At 40.0% G+C, this 22,394-nt stretch overlaps 2 protein-coding genes across 7 annotated transcripts in view; one reads left to right on the top strand and one right to left on the bottom strand.

Annotated features, from left to right (window-relative positions):
• BID (BH3 interacting domain death agonist) overlaps positions 1-1,055 on the top strand; it is a 40,776-nt gene extending 39,721 nt beyond the window's left edge. For all 3 annotated transcript variants that reach the window (XM_023548970.2, XM_023548969.2, XM_010590777.3), the window contains one exon: positions 410-1,055. In XM_023548970.2, the coding sequence (XP_023404738.1) occupies positions 410-421 (12 nt within the window). In that variant the 3' untranslated portion in view covers positions 422-1,055. The remainder of the gene's footprint in view (positions 1-409) is intronic.
• A 1,798-nt stretch (positions 1,056-2,853) lies between these two features.
• BCL2L13 (BCL2 like 13) overlaps positions 2,854-22,394 on the bottom strand; it is a 95,263-nt gene continuing 75,722 nt past the window's right edge. For 3 of the 4 annotated variants that reach the window (XM_010590778.3, XM_064284807.1, XM_003410755.4), the window contains exon 7: positions 2,854-9,697. In XM_010590778.3, coding sequence (XP_010589080.2) covers positions 8,891-9,697 — 807 coding nt within the window. In that variant the 3' untranslated portion in view covers positions 2,854-8,890. Of the gene's footprint in view, positions 9,698-14,518; positions 15,282-22,394 lie in introns of those variants that run through there. The other variant, XM_064284808.1, reaches the window with a different exon arrangement.

Genomic DNA, 22,394 nt, shown 5'->3' with positions numbered 1-22,394 from the left:
AGGCCTTGGTTCACATAGATAGTCCTGGAAACTACTTTCTTCTGTGAGTGTTTGGTTTCCTTCTTTCTCTTTTACTCTGGATGAGTAGAGACCAATAGTCATATCTTAGATGGCCACTTGCGAGCTTTTAAGACCCCAGACACTACTCACCAGAGTAGGATATAGAACATAAACTATGAATTAATAATACCGATTGACCAAGTTGTCCCACAAGACTATGGTCCTAAGCCCTCAAACGTTGAAAACCAACCCGGTGAAGTATTTAAGCCTAAGATGTATCGGTAACTGTGCGTGGAAAATGTTTCTGCACAAATCTCAAATTTACTTCAGCACTAAAATTCTTAAGTCTGGAGTCCTAGCTTGTGCATTAGACTGGCTAATTCTGGCTCTTGTTCCTTTCTTGCTCTAGGAGATGGACTGAATGGATGACCCTGCAAGAGCGACTGGTTAAAACTTTCTGTGGTGACAGCAGTACAGCTGCCGCAAAGGAAATGGAGCCGTGGCTGTTTAAGCAAAGTTCCTAGAGAACACAGGCACTAGATAATAGCTATTTATTTCTATTTTAAAGATGATTTTTAAGCTGGTGACCCATTTAGGAATTTCCAATTATACTTGAAAGAAAATGTTAACCTGCACATATTTGAATGGGTTTCATACCATCTCCCAAATTCATCTACAAATGGTGCCTTTATCTTGTTTTGGCTGTATAGGTTCCCACCTGAAATTTAAATTTAAAAACAGGTTGTAATGCAGAAGGAAAAAAACAGTGTTTGTTTTTCTGTAAGAAAGAAAAAAATCTTTACGGTTTATTAAATTGCACCCTTGGGGCATGATCTTACAGCAAGCAGTGTCCTATCTGAGGAGAGTGAAGATTGGAGAAGAAATGCTCACACCCCTTACAAATGGAGAATTCCACTCAAAATGGGGAACGTCTTAATACTGAGGAAGTAACAGTCTTCCTGTTAAAAACCAAATGACACAAGAGCTTTTGGGATAAAGTGCTGTATTTCAAATGATGGAAAAATCAGACCTCAATAAATAGGTTTTTTACTTTTTTCGATTCGATTTCCTTTGAGTCACGAGCCAAAGGCAGTTAAAAGGTATGAAGGTGCTATAAGGGCCCATGTCAATCACTGTTTCCAAAATCAGGTAACTGAAATGCACTTCTGTCTTTCCAAGAAGTCAGGCTTCGATAAGCATTTCAAGCTGATGGGGTACCAGAAGGTACTGCATGTACCCTGTGGGGCTGTTAATAATCTACAGCTTCCAATTCCAGTCACAGTCCTCAGCTAATGCCAAAAAACCTGCACCTGGAGAGGACAGGTGTGTGGAGATAAAAGCTGAAAGGGCAGTTAGACTTTTTGAAAGTCAACACTTTGCAGCGGTTCCTTTCCTCGGGGGCACAACTGGAATACAAGTGATGGCAAAAGCAAATCACTCAAGTAGCGCCAAAATGAGAGAGAGAAAGCTCTGGGTTTAGAAGCCACACAACACCGACCCGTTGCTCCCAACTACAGGCGAGTGCTTAAGGGTCCGTCTGCAGGTATGCCAGTGGCTGCTGGGTCTGTGTCACAGACATTGCCCTCACTTCACCACCACAGGTGCGGCTCTTGTTATTGTGAACATGCTGCTCCTGGGAAGCGTGCGAACAAGAGTAATGACCGTGCTGATAAGTTGTGTTTCTTGTTACCAAAAGCACTTCTGTTCTTTGAGAGTTTAAATTCACCAGAAAAGAAAGATGACTCCACATCGTAAGCTACAGGGGTGCACTTAAGCTGGTTTCAATCTGGTGTCTGCACTGTTGTTATTGTTAGTTGCCACCTAGTGGATTCCAACTCACAGCGACCTACTGCATTAAATTAGAAATATGAAAAGGAAAGACACTGCTGTGCAGTAGGAAGGCCACCATCTGGAAATCTTCCAGTAATGCTATTACAGTGAGTGTTTTGGAGTGGATTTTTTTCTTTTAAAGGATTCCTACCACAGTGGAAACAAGTGGAATCACACAGACACACACACTCAAACGTACACAAAGCAGTACCATCAAGTTCTCACTAAGGGGAGTTATTTTCTTCCAAAAGTTGCAATTTAAATACAAGAAGTCAACTCTACATTAATGGAAAAGTGCTCTAAAACACAACCCCAGACTGCATCTTGTAATACATTTAATCTTTCATAGCATCCTTACCCTCTGGTGTTTCACTTAGATTAACACAGTAGACCACCATTTTAATGCAGTTTACACATTTTGATGTAATGTTTTCCAGATCAAGTCTGATATGCTTTCTCAGTCCTAAAGCAAAATTGTCATCCCCTCCCCAAACCAGCCTTATAAAAAGATCCCACCGTATAAAACAGCCAATGTTCTGATCACGAGCACATCATGGCCACGGTGACTTAGGTGTATCCTGGAAGTTGGTGGGTTTTGCCCTGATAACATAATCCTTTGGATATAATTGAGAGGTAACTGTCTAGTGCAGAGAATGTGCTTTCCATTCTGTTTTTAAAATATCTGAATTAAGTGAAATTCCTTGATTAAAACTGGAACGTTTCCTCCTCCAAAAGACACTTGACGTATCTGAAAGTCAGGTGGTGTACTCAGAAGGTCAAATCATTCCTGCCCTCACCTCTTAGGATCCAGCATTAACTCCTGAGATGCTCAAGGCTGCCCGGTTTTATTTTCCAATAACTCAATTATCCGTACTGACTGAGAACTACAGTAGTGTCCTTTGGATGTTACTGTATTTTCAGGACCTGACGTCAAACCCAGTCAGTAAGACTGATGATCTGAAATGACCCCTCCCAAGTCAAGGGCATAAGGTTACCACATGAAGAGAAAGATGAATCTGTGGATTATCTTCAAATCTCATTTTATTACAACCTCCAATGTGGTTTCCCCAATACATTGCTTCTAACAGAAAGCACAATTCATAGATTCGAATTTTTATTCTTCTGGGTTTCTTCCCTCTCATGAAGAGTAGAATGGTCAAAAGGCAGGCAAGCAGGAGGCAAAAGGAGCCAGACTAATCCACGATAATAAATTCGGCAAATCAGAACTGTAACAAGAAGAGCTAATGGTACTTAAACAGAAAAGGGGGATACATATTGCTTAAGTGAAATAGTTGTATTAACTACATTATCAAAATTTCCATTTGATTCCAGTATTTCTGAGAGCACTAGAACCAATAACTGAACTCAGTTGAGTAACGAGTTAGGAAGAGGCACTTTTAATCTGAAGAAAGAAGTGGAAGACAACAGCAGGAAAAATGCAAGTGTAAGAAAAAAATTATTTTCTTTAGTGCAGGCCCAGGAACGATCTACATAATACAGTTCTCTTGCTAGAACTCAACAGAACTGAGTTATTCCAGATTCTGTAACAGGGAGATTGTACTTCAACTTCCTTTATTTCTGGGGAAGGAGGCAATAAACTAATCCTAAAATGTCAGAACTTTTGTTCTAAACTGTGTATTAACCAATTTCTTCCAATGGTGCAAAGAATACTCACTAAAGTGAGTGGTTATCACTTTAAAATCTTCCACTTAGAAGTGAGAACAGGGTAAGAATCACCTTGACCCTGCTGCTACTTTTTAACTTACTACAAGGCCTTGCAAATATCCCTGAGAACAATTCCAACCTGAGCTAACTATGAAGCAGCTGCCTGGCTAGGACTCTGTGAACAAACATGTGAAGGACCCTGATGGTTTTAATCCACTGAACATGACGATACAGGCTGAGGTTTAGTCTTGTGGGAAGACAGAATTGATGGTTTCCAACTCCATGGAGCTTTATATCTGAGCTAACTAAAATACTAAATTTTGAGAAATCAGTATTCTATAGCCAAGGCTACTATCGATTTTACATTCCTCAGGGTAGTGGGGAATGCTGTACGTGATCTTTCACTGGAAGTCACCTACTGCCAGTTTCTGAACAAGCTGTGCCTGTGGCTTTGTCTAGTCAACCCTCCTTACTGAGTCAGTGACCTCTTTGAGTATCTAGAGGCCAAGTGATGCCTAGAGGTATCACTTGTTCTAGGGGAACCCCCCTCTGGGCCCCACATTTCCACTCCAGGTTCAAGGCATAGGCAGGAGAGGAGGAACAGAAGGGAACACGTTAGGAGAAAGGGAAGAGGGAAAAGAAAAGTGTCATGGTGCTGCCTTCAATTGCCTCACTTCGCACTCGGTGGTGGTTCCCGTGCCAGACTGCCTAATCCTATTAAAAAGCAAAAACATTTAACGCATTAACCAAGAAAAGCTAATGAAAAGATCTGTACCAGGGGTAACTGTTAATTCTCTAACTAAAAGGCATCTCATTCGCTATCTAGAGAAAACAGCTGGTACCATCAGAAGTTGGAAACAGCCCTAAACAAAACGTTCACTCCCATTTTTCTGTACAATAACATACTCGAGAGCTGCCATTGAACCCTACAGTACTTCCGTACAAACTTGATGGCGCTCCTCCCAGGTGAGACCCAGGTAGACCTACATTAGGGCACAGGGTGTGGTAAGTGGAGCACAGGGCGCCAACGGTGCTTTGCAGGGTCACAGAAATAACTGGTAACAACGGGAAAAAGCACTAGACTTGGAGTCAGAAAAATTCAAATCATTGCCTTGCTTCTCATGCTAAAAGACTTTGGAAAAGTTAATAAACTATAATTAGGTTTCCTCAACCTGTAAAGTCGGAATAAAAGGAGTATCAATAGCTATTAAAGCTACAGAGTCCTGGTGGTGCAGTGGTTAAGAGCTACAGCTACTAACCAAGAGGTCAGCAGTTCGAATCTACCAGCCACTGCTTGGAAACCCTACGGGGCAGTTCTACTCTGTCCTATAGGGATGCTATGAGTTGGAATCAATGGCAGCAGGTTTGGTTTGGTTTTTACTAGAGCTATGAAGGTGAAATTAGGTATGTGACAGAACTAGAACAATCTCTGATACACTGCAAATGCCCAATTAATATTTGATAAAAATATTATTTACACAAAGGACTTTTGGGAAAAGGATATTCTAATATGGAAAAAATACGCACCCAAAACTCTAACCAATCCCAGCTGAACCTTCTCATTGATGAATGGTTTAACAGGAGTTATCACTAATGACAGATCTTGTTATTCCAGGGAAGAGGAAACACTTTTCTGGCATCAAGTGTGTTGCTGAGACTAAATGAGATAATGCCTGTGGGTGAATTAGTCTGGCGGCTTTAAGTTGGTTTTATAAACGATCAGATAGCCTACAATGAATGAATGTGATCACCACCTCAGATTCTTTGAGAGATAAGTTTGTGTGAAAAGACATGATAAAAAGAAGGAAACAAAATTCTTACCCATAATACCTTTCATTTCTGTGAAACATCTCAAAATAATTGAAGAAATTCTATGTGTAGTATATCTGTTCTCGTGACATGCCTTTAGAGAAAAAGGCAAGGAGCAGGCATTGCTTTTATATTAGTACAGGACATTAGCACAAAGGCTGAGAAAATGAATTTCCATAGGAAATTAACGGTAGCTATGTTTCTGGATTTACTGCTTATGCCCCTCAGGACAAGCCTAGGTAGTGGCTGTATTTGATGTAACAGACGGGTCAGAAATAGAGGCAAGAGGAGGTATCAGGGATGCCTTTGGGTGGAGAATGTGGGAACCAGAAGGTCGACAGTTGCATTTCTTTATTAGAAAGCTCTCTAAAGGGCACGGGTGATCAGGAGAGACCCCGCTAAGGCACACTGTAGGCACTGGCTGATTTCTGTAGGCCCAGAATATTATCACTTTAGTACAGAGAAGATACATGATAAATTGGCATTCTTTAGTTCTGGTATTCTTCTCAAGAGACCTTCACTGGCTTCTTGCCAAGTGATCAGAAATCACTACATTCAATAAAGCAGTAAAGAAGAGTTCTAGGGAACTTACCAATAAAACTTTTCCTCAGTAGTTCAAAGACTAAGGAATAATAAACAGGAAATGAAATTCTTAATTCTGACATTTGAGTTCCATAAACAAGTTGGATTTATTCTAATCTTTCCTTTACCTTAGATTTAGATGCTATACAAATCAGGGGGCAAGAATGAATAGCCTCCTACTACCAACCCCCACCAAAAAAGGGGGCAGGAAGCCGAGGAATAAGTTTTTAAAAGAGCAACAACCAGGAGCTACTGTAAGCAGCAGCCCTCATTAGGGCTAAGCCTGTCCGCTGCCAGAGGCAGAGGGGAAGGAAATGAGGAGGAATGAGGACACTGACCTATCCCATTACTCGGGAACTTCGGAAGATCGGCTGACACATTCAGCTGCTAACTGAAAGGCTGGAGGTTTGAGTCCACCCAGAGGCACCTTGGAAGAAAGTCCTGGTGATCTACGTTTGAAAAACTTAGCCACTGAAAACCCTGTGGAGCATGGTTCTCTCGACAGCAACTGGTCTCACGGAAGAGCCTGTCTGGAGAAAGCCAGTGGAGAGGGGTGTTTGCCACTACCCAGCAAGATACAACTGGCCAGAATAGTTCGGGGTAATGTTCGACAGGTGGGGAAATAACGCAGCAAGCATCACCATCAATATCGTACTGCCTTATATTCTTTCCTTTTGTGGAAAACAGTCCCAGATATCCTAAGCTGAAGATGTCATTTTTGCAGCTCAGAAACGAACCCGGCTTCTAACAGTGCTTAAATGTGCTTAGCGACTGTCAGCGGGTTTGAGGTCCAGGGTTTAAAAGTGTTCAACACTGGAAGGAATATATTTATTTTTCAAGGAAAAAAAATAACATACCAGTTTTCTCAGCTATTAACCTATATGAATAGCGATTAAAATGCACGCCAAAGGGAAAAAAGGTTCTTTACTTCACTAATACCATTTTTTCCCTCACCTCTAGCTATTAACCAAGGTGCACCCAAGCCCTTAAAACCATCACTCCCAAAATGGGGCACTAAAACTCAGAACATAAAGATACATTGCATCGTTGAGCTGTAACAGACACACAAACATACTTTCAGATCTTTTTTTTTTTTTTTTTTACCACCTTTTAAATAGTATTGCTTTAGGGAGAAAGAGCCCTGGTGGCACAATGGTTATAGCGCTCATCTGCTAACCAAAAGGTCGACGGTTTGAACCCACCAGCTGCTCCTCAGGAGAAAGATGTGGCAGTCTACTTCCATAAAGATTTACAGTCTTGGAAACCCTATGCAGCAGCTTTACCCTGTCCTATGGGGTCGCTGAGTCAGAACGGACTCGACGACAGTGGGTTTTTTTTTTTTAATGGGGAAGGTTTAATTAAAAAAAAAAATAATAAAACAAATGTCAAAAAGAAAGCACATTTAAAACATCAAGTTTGGGTGATCAGGGAAGGTAAAGTAATTTTATTATAAACTTCAGGACCTAAAAAGTAATTTGTTACATTTACTGCGATAAATCCGAGATGACTTTCTGTACCTAGTATGTATGCCCTCCATAGTGACACTGGGTCCTCAGGCATGAAAGGACACAGCTCCACCCCTCCTTTAGGGACAAGAGGTTGGCGGGATGAGAGAAAAGTATGCCGACTCACAACTAGCATACACTGACTGGGATCATTCTGGTCTATCACTCTGGCATATGGGCTGTGAAGAGTTCAGACTAAGAGGGTTCTGTTCTTGAACTCTGAAAGCCAGACTAGAATTTTGAGGGTAGCCTCAGTTTTGAAATGGAAGCCTCTCTTTTCCCACTTTTATTTTGATGATACTTAGGAGACTTTCTGTGTTTAATAAGAATTATGATTCAGATGGTTCTGTAAGCCCAAGTCTGGAAATCCTTACTACATGGCAAAAGACCCACAGAGGCGCTGGATGACTAGTAGTCAGACTGAGGCCAGATAAAAGCATACTAGTTCAGGGTCATAGGCAGTGACCATCCAACAACACAAACACTGCTGGCTGGCACGTAACCATAAGGTAAGTGGGGTGACCACAGACAAAAAGGGCGAGAAGAGACCTGAATAGGTCATTTAGGCCATCCTCCTGCCTCTACACAAGACAAATGCCTTTCTCTGGCCAGGGTTATTTACCCTTGGCACTCGTAGGCAGGAAACCTTAGGTCTCTTTTATTCTATTTTTAAATTTAATTTTTTTAAAAGATTCCTAAAGGCAGCATCTTTACAAGGTGGGTCTGAGCAGAAGTACAGAGCAAGCACTCCCACGGGATCTCAGAAGGAACATGGGGTGAAGAGGAGCAGTGCAGTACCTGAGGCAGCTGAGACATAAGGGAGAATGCCCTCATGCTACAGGACTACAAAGGTGGGAAGAGAAAAAGGGCCAAAAGGAGTGGCTGCAAAATTCCACCTGCTCATTAGGAAAGACGAAATTACAAGGGGATGAAGAGCTGACAAGTCAGTAGCTGAAGAGCCCACAGCTAAGCCCTCTTGCCTAGGAATTTCTCTCCCAGGTTCTCCTAAATTAACCCTCTCCCTCTAGAGCAGTAGCTCTCAATGGGAAAATTTTGCCCCCCAGGGGACATTTGGCAATATCTGGAGATGTTTTGGTTGACTTAACTAGGGGGAGGGTACTACTGGCATCTAGTGGGTAGAAGCCAGGGATGTTGCTAAATATCCTATAATGCACAGGACAGCCTCTTAGAACAAAGAATTGTCAAAATGTCGGTAATGTCAAGGTTGAGAGACCTTGTCCTAGAGGGAGTACTTCACTCACATGATTCTCAGTCTAGCATGAGCCCAAACCCCTGCAACCTATGATCAGACAAACACAAACTCCCTTTACCTCAAGCCCTAAAGTATGGATCAATCCCCTTGCTTTGTTTGATGGAAGTCTCCATTATCCCAGAGTGTTCCATAAATGTCCAATCAGCTCCTGAAGGGCGGTTCAAATTCCTATCAGTACAACTAAAACTTAGATCCTTTTTGTCTTCTTTCTCTTCTGGAAATCCTGCTATTTCTTTCTCAGAGCCAGTGCTACCCCAACTGCCACTGCTAGAATGGCAACAGCAGCGGCCCCTCCAAACAGCAGTATAGACTTGCCCTCAGACAGTGGGATGACCTTCTCTTCTCTAGCCAGGGAGGACTCTGCTCTAAGACTCTCTTTCCTGACACTTCTCTCCCCTTTGCTCAGCAGTGTTTTTGTGGGCTCCAGTGCAGGGACCACCTCCTCCTCCAGTTTAACAGCTTCAGTTGTTGCTGCCTTCACCTCTTCTTCATCAAGCTCTACAAACAAAGATGTAGCAGGGCTGGTTTTCTCAACTGCAACCACTTCTGCGTCAGGTTCCCTTGTCTCCAGCATGGAAGTGGCAGTGATATGTGGAAGCAAAGGGGCTGGGGTTTCGGAGAATGCCTCTTGCAGCTCCCTGGCCGGCAAGCCTGCAGAAGCTGCAGCAGCCTCTTGCACACTCTCGGGGATTTCTTCTTTCTCCACGTGCACAATGTCAGAATTCGAAGAGTTGTTCTCACTCTTCTCTCCAGCTTCATTGCTATCTAAGCTTTTGACTTCTTCAGGATCCATGGCAATCTGCTGCCAGGACTCAGGACCTAAGGACACTGGCAGGCTTTCAGCGTGCCAACTCTGGCTGGCTGACAGGGAGACAGGTAAGCTCTCTGATTGCCAAGAAGTGGTCACAGTTGGAGACTCTGGAGGACTGATTTGTCCAGAGTTGTCACTGGGCAGGATATAAATGTCATTGCTATCTTCTGCAATGACTCCAGGGTACTCCTCCTCCTCTGACTCGAGATTAAAAACAGTGCCCTAGAAAAGAAGGAAGAGAGTCAATATAAAGAACAGTAAATATGTTAAAGTAAATATAAATCTGGAAAAAAATTTCTTTCCTAAGCTGAAGTTTCAGGAATAAATATAAAGTTTAAGCCTATGTAGTTTTCTGGATGCAATGCATTTATTTGTAAACCAGTGTATAGGAACGATTTTTAACAAGACTACAGTTCTCTGACCCATTTCTCTGAAGCTAAAAAATGAATTAGTTTATATTCAAGTTAATTTATATTTATTCAATGAAATAATTAAAAAAGCCAAGAACCTTGTTGTCAAGGGATCTATCACTTAGTAGGGTACAAAAATAACAATTTCAAATGCTGTGTCATAAAGTGCTATTAAGAGTTCAGATGGGGAAATGACTTGGTAGCGGTTAGAGAGGCAGGCAGGGAGATTACAGGAAGATTCATGAGGAACCAGCATTTAAATTGGACATCTGAGGGATGAGTAAGATTTTGACAAGTGAAGGCCATGCAGAGGACACAATATGGGCAAAGGAATAGAGATTAAAAAAAAAGGAGACTAGCAAGTAGCCCAGTTTTAAGTTGTGAAATCACCTTGCAAAAAGCCTTTGTTTTTAGTTGGTTCTTTGAGCAGGTCAACACCCAAGGCTAATGAGTTGGGGCTGACCAGTCCAAGAGGGACCACATGGGGACGTGCTGCTGACTAAGCCTCATGAGGCATGGCGTAATCTACCATAGCCACATGATGAGGCCGATAAGAGCCCTGAACCCCGAGGCTCAGACGGAGCTTCCTGGTTGGTAAGAGCAAACACCTGCTCTTGGAACGGTAGCATGTCCCCTTGGGACACGAAAGCTCTACACTGGAGCCTCTCCCAGACTTTGCCCTATATATCCTTTTTTTTTTTTTTTCATTTCATTTGTATTCTTCTGTTGTTATATTAAAGTTGTTATTGTAGATATGGTGTTCTCATGAGCTCTGTGAGTTATTCCAGTGAATTACAGGACCCAAAGGAATAGTGAGGGCTGGCTGGTCTGAAGTGGAGGGAGTCATATGGACTCCTGAGCTTGTGGCTGATACCCACTTATCTAACCCCGGGTGGCTAGGGTCAGAAAGGAGGGCTGCATGGGCAGCTGGGTGTGAAATGAACAGGGAAGGGAAGCTGAGATTTCCACGGGATGCAGCTGGTGTATGGAATGGCATTTGTCATCTACCACACATCAGTTTAATTAGTGCACAGTGCACATAAAAAGGAGTAGAAAGTTCAGTCAGGATAGGATAGTGAAGGAAACTGAATGACAGATTCCTCTGCTAGCAGTGCCAGAACAGTCTAGAATGTCTAACCAAAAGTAATAAAGACCAATAGTGTAGGCCTTCATTTCCATGTTCAACAGTTTAGCAGGTACCACTGTGTGTCTGCTGCATATCAAGTGCTGTGTCAGGCACTAGGATTATAAGGAAGAATGAGAACCATTTTTTGTTCTTACAAAATTTACTATATAGCTGTGAAAACTGACATAAGAGTAACTAATTTCAATGATATTAAGCATTAACATAAGTGTATGCACAGGGTGCTAGCGGAAACCAGAGGTTAAGACATGATCAGAAAGGCAGGAAGATAACCAAAGGAACATTATGTTATAGAGATCCACAGAAAATTTTACCAAAAGGCTAGATGACACTCATATATGCTATGGAGAGTTTGAATAGGTTATGTAAAGCAAATTACTTCCTACTTTTTTTATGATTATGGTTGGTTGCTATTCATGTGAATTTGAGTAACTTTATTCTTTAGCCAAGACCAAAAACTAACTGTGTGCACCAAGGCTCTAATATACATCAGAAGTTCCTCTATCAGCCCCACAAAAATGATACCAGAAACATAACTAACCAAATCAGATAATCATGTCAACATTCTATTGCCCCAAATTCTACTTTGTTTCAGACTCCTTAATAAGAGGTCCTAGTAGGCAATGAATATAAGCAGAGAGACAAAACAGTACAGTGACTGAGAACACAAATTTTGCAGTCAAAAAGACCTGATTTGAATTTCTGCCCCACCACATACTAGCCAGTGAATACGGATGATTTGCTAATTTTTAACCTCAATTTCTTCATAAAAATGAGGACAACAGACTTGGTAAGAGTGTTACAAAATTAGACAAAGTATTTATAGTATCTAGCATAGTACCTTGCACACAGAAAGTAATCAATACATAGTGGCTGCTATTATTATCGGTGGAGCTTCCAGACTAAGATGGACTAGGAAGAAAGACCCACTAGTCTACTTCTGAAAATCAGCCAATGAAAACTCTATGGATCACAATGGTTTGATCCACAACAAATCATGAGGATGGCGCAGGGGACTGTTTCATTGTTGTACATGAGGTCGTTGATTTGATGGCAGCTAACAACAACAACAAACATCATTATTGTTTGTGTTACTGTTTTCAATGTCACTGTTGTTTTTGATGATACAGTGGTGGGACAAAGAACTACTCTAAAATGTCGAACAGGTAGCACAATACAAAAAGTAAAAACAATCTGAAACAATACCCTCTCCGGGGTAGAGAAGGTAATTTACAAACTCTTCTCTTCTCCATTTCTTCTAAGTAGAGGTATCACAAAAGTGCCACGTACAGTCTCTCTTTAGAAATTACAATACTATACAGTTAGGAAAATGGAAGGAGGGAAAACTGGAGGGGCCTTGGTTTTGAAGGTGGAAGAGGCTTCTAGGGCTGCCAGTTTTTTGCGATGATGGCTCACTCCAGCCCTGGTGAGGTAACTTTGAAGCAAGACCATTGGAAAGGTCCAGAAGAGAAAGTATTCAGGTAACAGAGAGACAGAGAGAGAGAGAGAAAGGAGGGGGAAGGCCTTTCAGGTTTTTTGGGCTGATTCATTCATTTCAGTTAAGTAGGAAAAGAGATATTCAGACTAGAGACTATAATCAGGACTTGAGTGTATATATTTAGCAAGGATTTTCATTAGTTTGAATCTTAATATGGAGGGTTTTAAAATGCTTTTCAATAGAGAAAAAGTTGAAAAGAAAAATATGCTCCATCCAAACTACTTACCTGTTAAAAAAAAAGAAGAAATAAGCAGATTTTTAAGTCTGATGTGAAAAGAATTCCGTGATATATCGTACAAAACCTCTACACAAAAAAACTAGAAAGCATTACTGAGAGAAATTAAAGATGATCTAAATTAATGGAAAACCAAAAAAAACCAACGGTTATTTCTGAGTTGATTCTGACTCACAGTGACCCTACAGGACAGAGTAGAGTTGCCCCCTAGGGTTTCCAAGGAGCACCTGGAGGATTCAAACTGCTGACCTTTGGGTTAGCAGCCATAGCTTTTAACAACAATGCCACCAGGGAGGAATATGTCATACTCAGGGGCCCCTAGGTGGTACGAATGGTTAATGTATTCCGCTAGATGTTCGAGTTCACCCAGAGGTGCCTCAGGAGAAAGACATAGCAATCTACTTCTGAAAAATCAGCCACTGAAAACCCCATGGAGCACAGTCCTATTCTAACGTGTGGAGTTGCCATGAGTCAAGAATTCATTTGATGGCAACTGGTTTGGTTTTTGGTTTCTATCATATTCATGGATTGGAAGACTAAATATTGTAAAGATTTCAATTATCCTCCAAATTATCTATTGGTTCAATGCAATGCCCAATAAAAAATGCTACCAAGTTTTTTCTTATGAAAATTGATACCCTGATTCTAAAACTCACATGGAAATAAAAAGGGTCAAGAACTACTATGCTATTGTTGAAGATCAACAAAGTTAGAAGGCTCATACTACCAGATACCAACATTTACTACACAAAGACAGCATGGTAATAGTTTAAGGAGAGACAGAACAGAATTCAGAAGCAGATACACACATGACCACTTGACTTATAGCAAAGATGACATTACAGTACAGTGGGAAAAGGAATGGCATGGTTCCATTTATGTTAAATACGATCCCATTGATGTCAAATACACACACATTGATTTATTTGCACACACCGAAACATACTTAAATGTTCATATAAGCATAAAAACATTTGCAAAAAATGTACACCAAATCACTATAGACGTTATTTCTGAGGGGCGAGATTAGAAGAAAAATGTGCATTATCTGAATTTTTTACAATAATCATAGATGAGTAAAAAAATAATGTAAATATAATGGGGTTCTGCTGGCAGGAAACTTGAGATTAGTAGCTATTCAACAATCAACCCGGCTGTGAAATAACTTGAATAGCAAGAGTCAGGTGAACCTTCTGAATTTCTTTTGCACATGTCTCTAGGGACAAAAAGCAGAGCATATATGGATATACTATTACAAGATGGTGTTTTGATATTTTATTCTTTTTTTTTTGAGATATAATTAATGTAACATAAAATTCATCATTTTAAAGTGTACAATACAGTAGGTTTTAGTACATTCACAATGTGGTACAAGCATCACTCTTTAATTCCAGAACATTTTTATCACCCCAAAAAGAAACCCTGTACTCTTTAGCAGTCACTCCCAACCCCCTATACTCTATCTTCTTCCTGGTCCCCTGGCAACCACTAATCTTTCTGTCTCTATGGATTTGCCTATTCTGGACATTTCATATAAATGGAATCATACAATATATGGCCTCTTGCGTCTGGCTTCTTTCACTTAGCATACTGTTTTCAAGGTTAATCCATGCTGTAGTATGTATCAGTACTTCATTCCTTCTATGCCAGAGTAATATTCCATTGTATGGATATAGTGAAACCTTTGAGAGCCCAAACTCAAGGAGATTCAGAGGCATGGGGGGGTAATTTGCCAGGAGGCCTTGTCTGGTACCCCCTTGGACTTGCGTACCCCCTACCCCGTGCCTCTGATGGGACTGCCTTGTTTTTCTTGGTCTTGCAAGTTTTTTTGCTTTTGACAGGGTGCAGTCTTACCACTTTTCTATTGCTCTCTATTAGTGGAAAATACTTGAGTTTTCTTTCTCTGACAGGTTTCCACCTTACACAGGTTCAGCCTTTTGCAGGTTTTACTGTACTACATTTTCTTTATTCATTCATCAGTTAATGGACATTTGAGCTGTTTCCACTTTTTGGTTATTATGAATCATGGTGCTACAAACATTTGTGTCCAAGTTTTTGCGTGAATGCATGTTTTCAATTCTCTCTGATACATATACCAAGGAGTGGGACTGCGGGGTCACACAGTAGTTCTATGTTTAACTGTTTCCAAAGTGCCTGCATCATTTTACATCCTACCAGCCACTGTATGTCAGTTCCAGTCTCTCCACATTCTCCACAACACTTGCTGCTGTCTTGTTTATTACAGTTCTTCTGGTGGGTGTGAAGTGGTCTATCACTGCGGTTTTGACATGCATTTCCCTGATGACTAATGAGGTGCATCTTTTCATGTGATTATTGGCCATTTGTACAACTTCTTTGGAGGAATGCCTGTTCAAAACTTTTGCTCATTTTAAAACTGGGTTAGTTGTCTTTTCATTGTTGAATTGTAAGTTTTATTTTCTATTCTTAAACAAGACTGCTACACAATTGGATATTAAAGCCAATTTTAGGGGGAGGAGGTGCTTGTAATTAGGTTGAGCCTAAAGGAAACAAGAGATAAACAGGTGTCGTGAAAAGCAGTTCTAAGACAGTGGCTGATAATCTACGCTATTTAATAATTCTTTTCTTTCTTTTTTTTAAGTTCTCTGCCATTAGTGCCATTCCTCATATGGACTCGTTTCCCAAGCCTCAAACCCCACATGACTAGAAAAGGGCTTCACAACTATAACCTTATGAGATTTCATCTCTTTTAAACTCTCATTATATTTTCATGAGTGTAATGGTAATGTAAAACCACTCAACATTTCTGGGACTATCATCAATAATGAATGCTAACAAAGAGTCCCTTCACAACCAAATGTAGCACAAAAAGACCGTATACCCATGAATAGCACGGCTTATTGATGACAGATAGCCAGAAGATAATGCTTGTCCCACTCAAGAATATAAACTACAAATATCACTTCTACATCATTTCTCTGCCTTACTCCATGCATAACAACTCTTTAATCTTAGCTACCATCTATCTCATCATCTTTCTTCTCCCTTTATTTAACCATTAAGTCCTAAATGTATCAATATATTTATCTCTAAATGTTATCTTAATATATTTAGAAGTCTCTCCTCCCCTTCTCCCACTATTTTCTGCTATTACTCTAACACCAACGATCTCTGTCTTTCACCATTACTAATGCAAAAGATCCTCATTGTCTCTTCACCTCTGCAATTCGATTTAAAGATGAAAAGCACACCATTTCACTGGATTTCTCCTATTCAGGAAGTAGCGAATTCTTACCGCCAGGAACTGTGCTATTTAGGTGCTAGTAATAAAGAAATATTGTCTCTGCCCTCGAAGAATTTAAAATACAATTTAAAACCCAGCGAAGGAGACAAACACAGAAGAGAGGAACTTATCTGAAGACTCACGAAAGGCTTCCTAGAGGAGAGAACAGAGTTGGATCTTAAAGAATGAATATGAACCAACCAGGTCAGAGAAAGATGAAAGATGCTCCAGGCAAGAGAAAAAGTATAAACAAAAATGTGGTGCTGAGAAATATCACACTATACACAAGCAACTACTAGCTCTTTAGTATCCTAAATCCTAAGTTCAAGTGCGAAGTGAAGGAAGATGAAGCTGGAGAAGTAGGAAGAGGCCAAAATGATGTGAACGCACAGAAAGTAAAATGTCAATGCGTATCTGGATATAAAACAGAGGCACATCTCTATCTCATGAAGTCTTGCTGAGATTGACAAAGATCTTGGTTTTATTGAGAAATAAATTCAACTTTCTCTTCGTATGGCCTCTTCTAGACACTATCAATAACTCAGGGCAGAAAAGGTGAATCTAAGGAACCATCTGACCATTAGGTAAAGGCTCAGTTTGAATTTTATAAAATAGAGTGGCGCTGCATTTGAAATCTATTTTTAATTATCTGACTCCTTTAGTTAAAAAAGGGAGCCCTGGTGGCACAGTGGCTAAGTGTTAAGGCTGCTAACCAAAAGGTCAGCAGTTCAACACCACCAGCCACTCCTGGAAAACCCTATGGGGCAGTTCTGCTCCGTCCTATAGGGTCACTATGAGCTGGAATTGACTCAATGGCAACGGGTTTGGTTTTAGTTAAAAAGAGAGGAAAATCATACATTTACAATAAGACACTATTCCCTCCTGAGCATATTAGCAATGTTTTCTTAGAAAACAAAATATATAAATTTAAAAGTTACAGCACAGAGGTAAGGCCAATCTTTCCTCTCTATCCCTAGAAAAAAAAAAAAAGCTACCATTTAAGCCCAAATTTGCCTTAATTACTTATCAGATGCCCCACTTAAGAGAGAAGGCCGATATTGGCGAGGTTGCTCACTGTCCCCTAAAAGTGCTGTACTAAATTCTCAAACCCTGTCTTCTGAATCATGTAGATACTGGTGTTCTTAACATTTTGGGGGAGCAGAGAACATTTTGCAAATATAATGAAACGTTTGAGACCTCTCCCTTAAAAATGTGAATCCACACAAGGCAACATACCATGTTAGGAGAAATTTCAGACTCCCTGAAGCATATCCACGGGCCCTGGCTCCTTCAGGATCTAGTTCAAATTCTGTCCTCTTTGGACCACTCAATTCAATCACCCTCTCTTATTTCTTCAAAACTTCTACAATAGCTCTGAGTCTGGGCCACACAAAGTATCATAATTATACATTTTGTATCATATTTCTCATTTTTTTTTTTACATGGATCACTAATCTCCCAACTAGATTATAAATACCTTAAAGGGATAAAACATGCTTTAAGCTTCTTTATCATCCCCCATGTGATGCCTCACACATGCTGACCAAATAGTTGTACTCAATAAATGCTTGGCTGACAGGAAAACTGGTCCCATCTTTGGATATAAAAGAAGCTCTGAACATGAGCTATTTTTAATTTCTCAGGCACTGCTAGGTACAGCTCTTTGTTCATCTCTTATTTCTACAAACAGGAGCTACACCTGGGTTTTGTACCTCAGGGTCACACAGTCCTGGTGCTCAACACTGAATTCAGTCTCCCATCTTTTGACTCAAATCACACTGTTCCCATTCATTCAGAATTCCCTCCTTCTCAATTCTGCCTTTCTGAATCCTTCGTATTATCTCTAAACTCTTACAGGATTCACCTGTTCCTCTTTGTTATAAAACATGGAGTAAATGGTATGCATCTGTCTTATATCCCACTAACTATAAACTCCTGGAGATCAAGGATATGTTTTATAATAACATCTTTGTTGTATCTGTTTCTTTTCCCAGTTCCCTTCTTTCCATATGCTGTACAGAATTCCACGTACATTTATTATATTAATGCCTAATCTTAAATTCCTTGGAAATTTAGACAAACTGGACCAGTTTTTCAACCTGGGGTCTCTTCCACTGAGAAACAGATGTCACTTCTCTTTTTTGCATGACTGTTGCCTTGGAATCACCAACCCGTACAAATGAAATGTTCTTTATGTACAACATAATGTGTACTACAAACTGCTGTGCTAGACCTGCAAGCTTCTCTGAAGAGGAAGTACATCTGTTTTCCAACTTCTGCTACATACAAAGAAGAAAGATACTCAGTGGAGTTCTAAGCAGGGCTGAATAGTTTCAAGACTTCTTTTTCTTAACAACGTAGCATATGTCCTAAATGGTTTAAACACAGAAGATACAGAACATAAGAAACATCTATGCCCTGGCAGCCCCTCCAAACTACCTAAGCTAGACACCAAATTCATCTAATTTCTTGCCATTTTCCAATATAAGTTCATCACCTCCTTCAAGCCTAGACTTCTTTCAAGAAGTTTTTCCTGATTAAGCACTACTTTATTGTATAACTATCATTTCCTTTCTTTGCATTTTACAACACCTAGTAAAACATCTGCACTTTACTGTGGCTTCCTTGACATTTGGTTAGTTTGAACAATTAAATAACTGGGCTTCTTTATGTTTAGGGTTGTGTTTAACTGTTCAGTATAACCAGCAATCTAGTAAATTCATGGTACACACTGTTATGTTTAAGAGAGAGTATAAAATCATGATCTCTGCTTTCAAGGAGTCTGTAATCTAGCTGGGGAGACTATGTAACACAGTGGTCATCAAATTTTGCTGTCTTATTAGTTAACTGTGGAACTTTCAAGGACTCCTACACTGAAGTTGCAATCCATAACAAATCAGAATCTGTGAAGGTGGGACCTAGGCATCATACCTTGCCAAATGAAAAAGAGTATAATTCTGCTATAATCAAGGTAAAAAATGGGCACTGGTAAATTCAACAGCTCCTCCAAACACAGTACAAAATGGGAGACCTAAAGGTCGCTCGGAAACCCTGCTGGCATAGTGGTTAAGTGCTACGGCTGCTAACCAAGAGGTCAGCAGTTTGAATCCGCCAGGCGCTCCTTGGAAACTCTGTGGGGCAGTTCTACTCTGTCCTGTAGGGTTGCTATGAGTTGGAATCAACTCAACGACAGTGGGCAGTGGTGGAAAAGCTAGTTTGCAGTCACAAGGCAGCCTTTTTTTTAAAGAATCCTTCCCAGGCTCCTGCCTTCACCTCTGTTAATAATTTGATGAGCAGCACTTACGGGGAGTTAGTTCTGTCACCCTTCAGAGTACTATTCCAAATTGTTTTCATCTCCTCTGCGGACCCATGTAAAACAGGACTACTGTGGGCAGATTAATCTCATCTCTTACCGTCCTTGCTCTCAGAGCCAAAGCCCGGACATCCTCTAGCACATTAACAGGCAGAGGTATGATAGACTTTTGGGTTATTGTTAAGGATATCCCTGAGCTTTGTTGATTAAATCAGCAATAATGAAGAATGACGGTAGGCAACACAACTGAAAATAGCTACTATTTGCTCAGGGAACTCTATCTGTAACTTTCTCAGAAAACTACTTGTGGAATTCCAAGAGTGAGGAAGACCCAGTCATCAAATCCAGATTGACAATGAAGCTACATCTTTCTGTAAAGGTTGTATTTGCCTACGTCTTTGCAAACACTGGTGGTGTAGTGGTTAAGAGCTACGCTGGTAACCGAAAGTTCGGCAGTTCGAATTCCACAGGTGCTCCCTGGAAACCCTATGGGGCAGTTCTACTCTGTCGTATAGGGTTGCTATGAGATAGAATCGACTTGACAGCAGTGGGTTTGGTTTGGCTTTTGGCTGCAGAACGGAATTCTAATGAGCCATACGGATCCTCCCACACCTGTTACAAGTTCTTTGTACTACATAATTTATATACTCAAAGGTTTATCTGTTTATTATATCATCTCTTCAGGAGCTCTACCTTGTGAAGACCAGAAATAAACCTTACATACATGATACTTGTGCAAAGAGGAAGGAAAAGGTAGTAAAGAAGAGCAGTTAATAATATAAAGTAACACAAAGGTCATATTTTTACTAACTTTTCTTTGGGGCCCTGGTGGCGCAGTGATTAAGCATTCATTCAGCTGCTAACCAAAAGGTCAACAGTTTGAATCCACCAGCCACTCCTTGGAAACCCTGTAGAACAGTTCTACTCTGTCCTATACGGCCACTATAAGTTGGAATCAACTTGAGAGCAACAACTTTACTTTAGTACACTTTTTTATTTATTTGTTTCCTCAAGAGTCTTCAAATGAGAAGCTATTAGTATGGCTTAAACCCATTGCCTCGAGTTGATTCCAACTCATGGCAATCCTATGCGTAGCTGTGTAATCCTCCACCCTCAAACCTCTGCAGAGTAGATAAAAAGGAAAGACATGACACTGATGATGACTAAAAACTTCTCTTCATTATTGAAACGCTGGACATTTTTAAATTGGGCTAAGTTTTTTTGTTAAGTGAAGAGAAAAAGTTTGGGGAAAAAAGTCAACAGAATTACGATACTGAATAAACCAATCACAGTCTGCCACCCTCAAAAGAAAATACCCACCCACTGCTGTTAAGTCGATTCTAACTCATATCCTACTTTACAGGACAGAGTAGAACTGCTTCATAGGGCTTCCAAGGCTGTAAATCTTTACGGAGGCGTACTACCACATCCCTCTCCCTCGGTTCAAACTGCAAACCTTTTGGTTAGCAGTCAAGCGCTTTAACCACTGTGCCATCAGGGCTCCTAAAAGAAAGTAAGATCATCCTACTTTCTCAAAAGAATTTGTATTTCAGAGTTATGCAAAATACTCAAAGAACATCAGTTACTTCACTACCCAGAACCCCACCTACAAGTGACTTAAAAGAGTGTATTCTTATAAATCTTTCATTTATACTTTAAAGTTTTCATCTAAAGTACCCAAAAATTTTATTGACTATCCTCACCCTACTTGAGTTATTCTGAAAAAAGGAATGTACTTTCTTATATCTTTATTCTTAGTCTTGGTATCACATCTGCTCTCACTCTGTTCACACTCTCTAAGTTTGTCATCTATTTTCATGCCATTTCAAAAGCTGTACATTCCAGTTGGATTCACAAAGCAGCCTTACAATTACACAGATGTTCAAACAGAAGGGTTATCCAAGGGTCAGAGAGTTTCTAAGTGCTCCCTGATAGGAATTCTCAACAAGTTACTTATCTTAACTTCTAAAAACAGAATGTCTAATACCAAAAACTGATTAAAAAAGCAAAACCAAAACAGAACAAACAAAAAGAGTCATAACAAAAAGGTAAGATTTTTAATCCTCAGAAAGGATATCTTTGCTACTTTTTTCTTTAGGGTTCTAAGCCAAGACAAGTAAAACAGAAATTTCAAAATTCTACCATGAAGAAATAAGGGAAAAGTTAACAAATATAGTGTAAGATGTCTTTCCCCTTACTTTTAACAGCTCAAAGCCAACAAAGCATTTAGGATGATTCTTTGTTCCACATCTAGAGAACGTTTTCATCTCATCCATGATTCTAGATCATCGGCTTCGTCAAATTAAAACTGTGAAGTACTGCTTCAAAAGCTAACTCTTTGCTGTCATGGCCTCCCTAACTGACAGCTTATTTTTGTATATAGCGCATGTGACATTTTCATGAAGATTCACCAAATATTTTTTGCTCTTATGTAAAAAGTCTTAAAGAAAGAACGAATGACCACTGGGACTTTTATTGCTGGGGACAGCTGTTGAGACTTTTACTACACAAGAGATCAGTTCATATAAAGCAAAAATATAAAGAGAGGCCTTTCTCTTGACAATTACTGTCATTTATGAAGAATAGGCTTTCACTAAAAGATAAAGAGCTGCTTTAGGAAATAACTAAAACTTAGCACATTAGGGGAATAACATCTCCAAAAAGTCTTAGAACCATTCCAATAATTTAAATTGTTTTTAACACAAAATATTTACCTCGTTGGAATTATCTGTTTCTTTGGCCCCACTGAAGAAAAACACAGGGGAGTAATTTCAAGGGCTCAAAAATATAAAACTAATTGGGACCAACCATCACAGTTTAAGCAGGCAAAAGGAATCTGAAAACGGCGTTTTTTTCTTCTTCTTCTTATTTTAAAGATGAAGCCCAGAGAGATTAAGACACTTGTCCACAGTCCCTTAGCTTGCTGGAAGAACTGGATGTCAATAAAAACAGCTAACGTTTATATATAGTTCTTACTATGTGCCATTCTCAAAACCTTATTTAATCTTTTTAAATCTCACAACAACCCTGTGAGGTAAGTCTTATTATTATTTCCAT

Source organism: Loxodonta africana, chromosome 4, assembly GCF_030014295.1.
Source record: "Loxodonta africana isolate mLoxAfr1 chromosome 4, mLoxAfr1.hap2, whole genome shotgun sequence".
Classification (NCBI taxonomy): Eukaryota; Metazoa; Chordata; class Mammalia; order Proboscidea; family Elephantidae; genus Loxodonta; species Loxodonta africana.
Note: the sequence above shows the minus strand (reverse complement) of the source record. Positions and strands in the feature narration are given on the sequence as shown.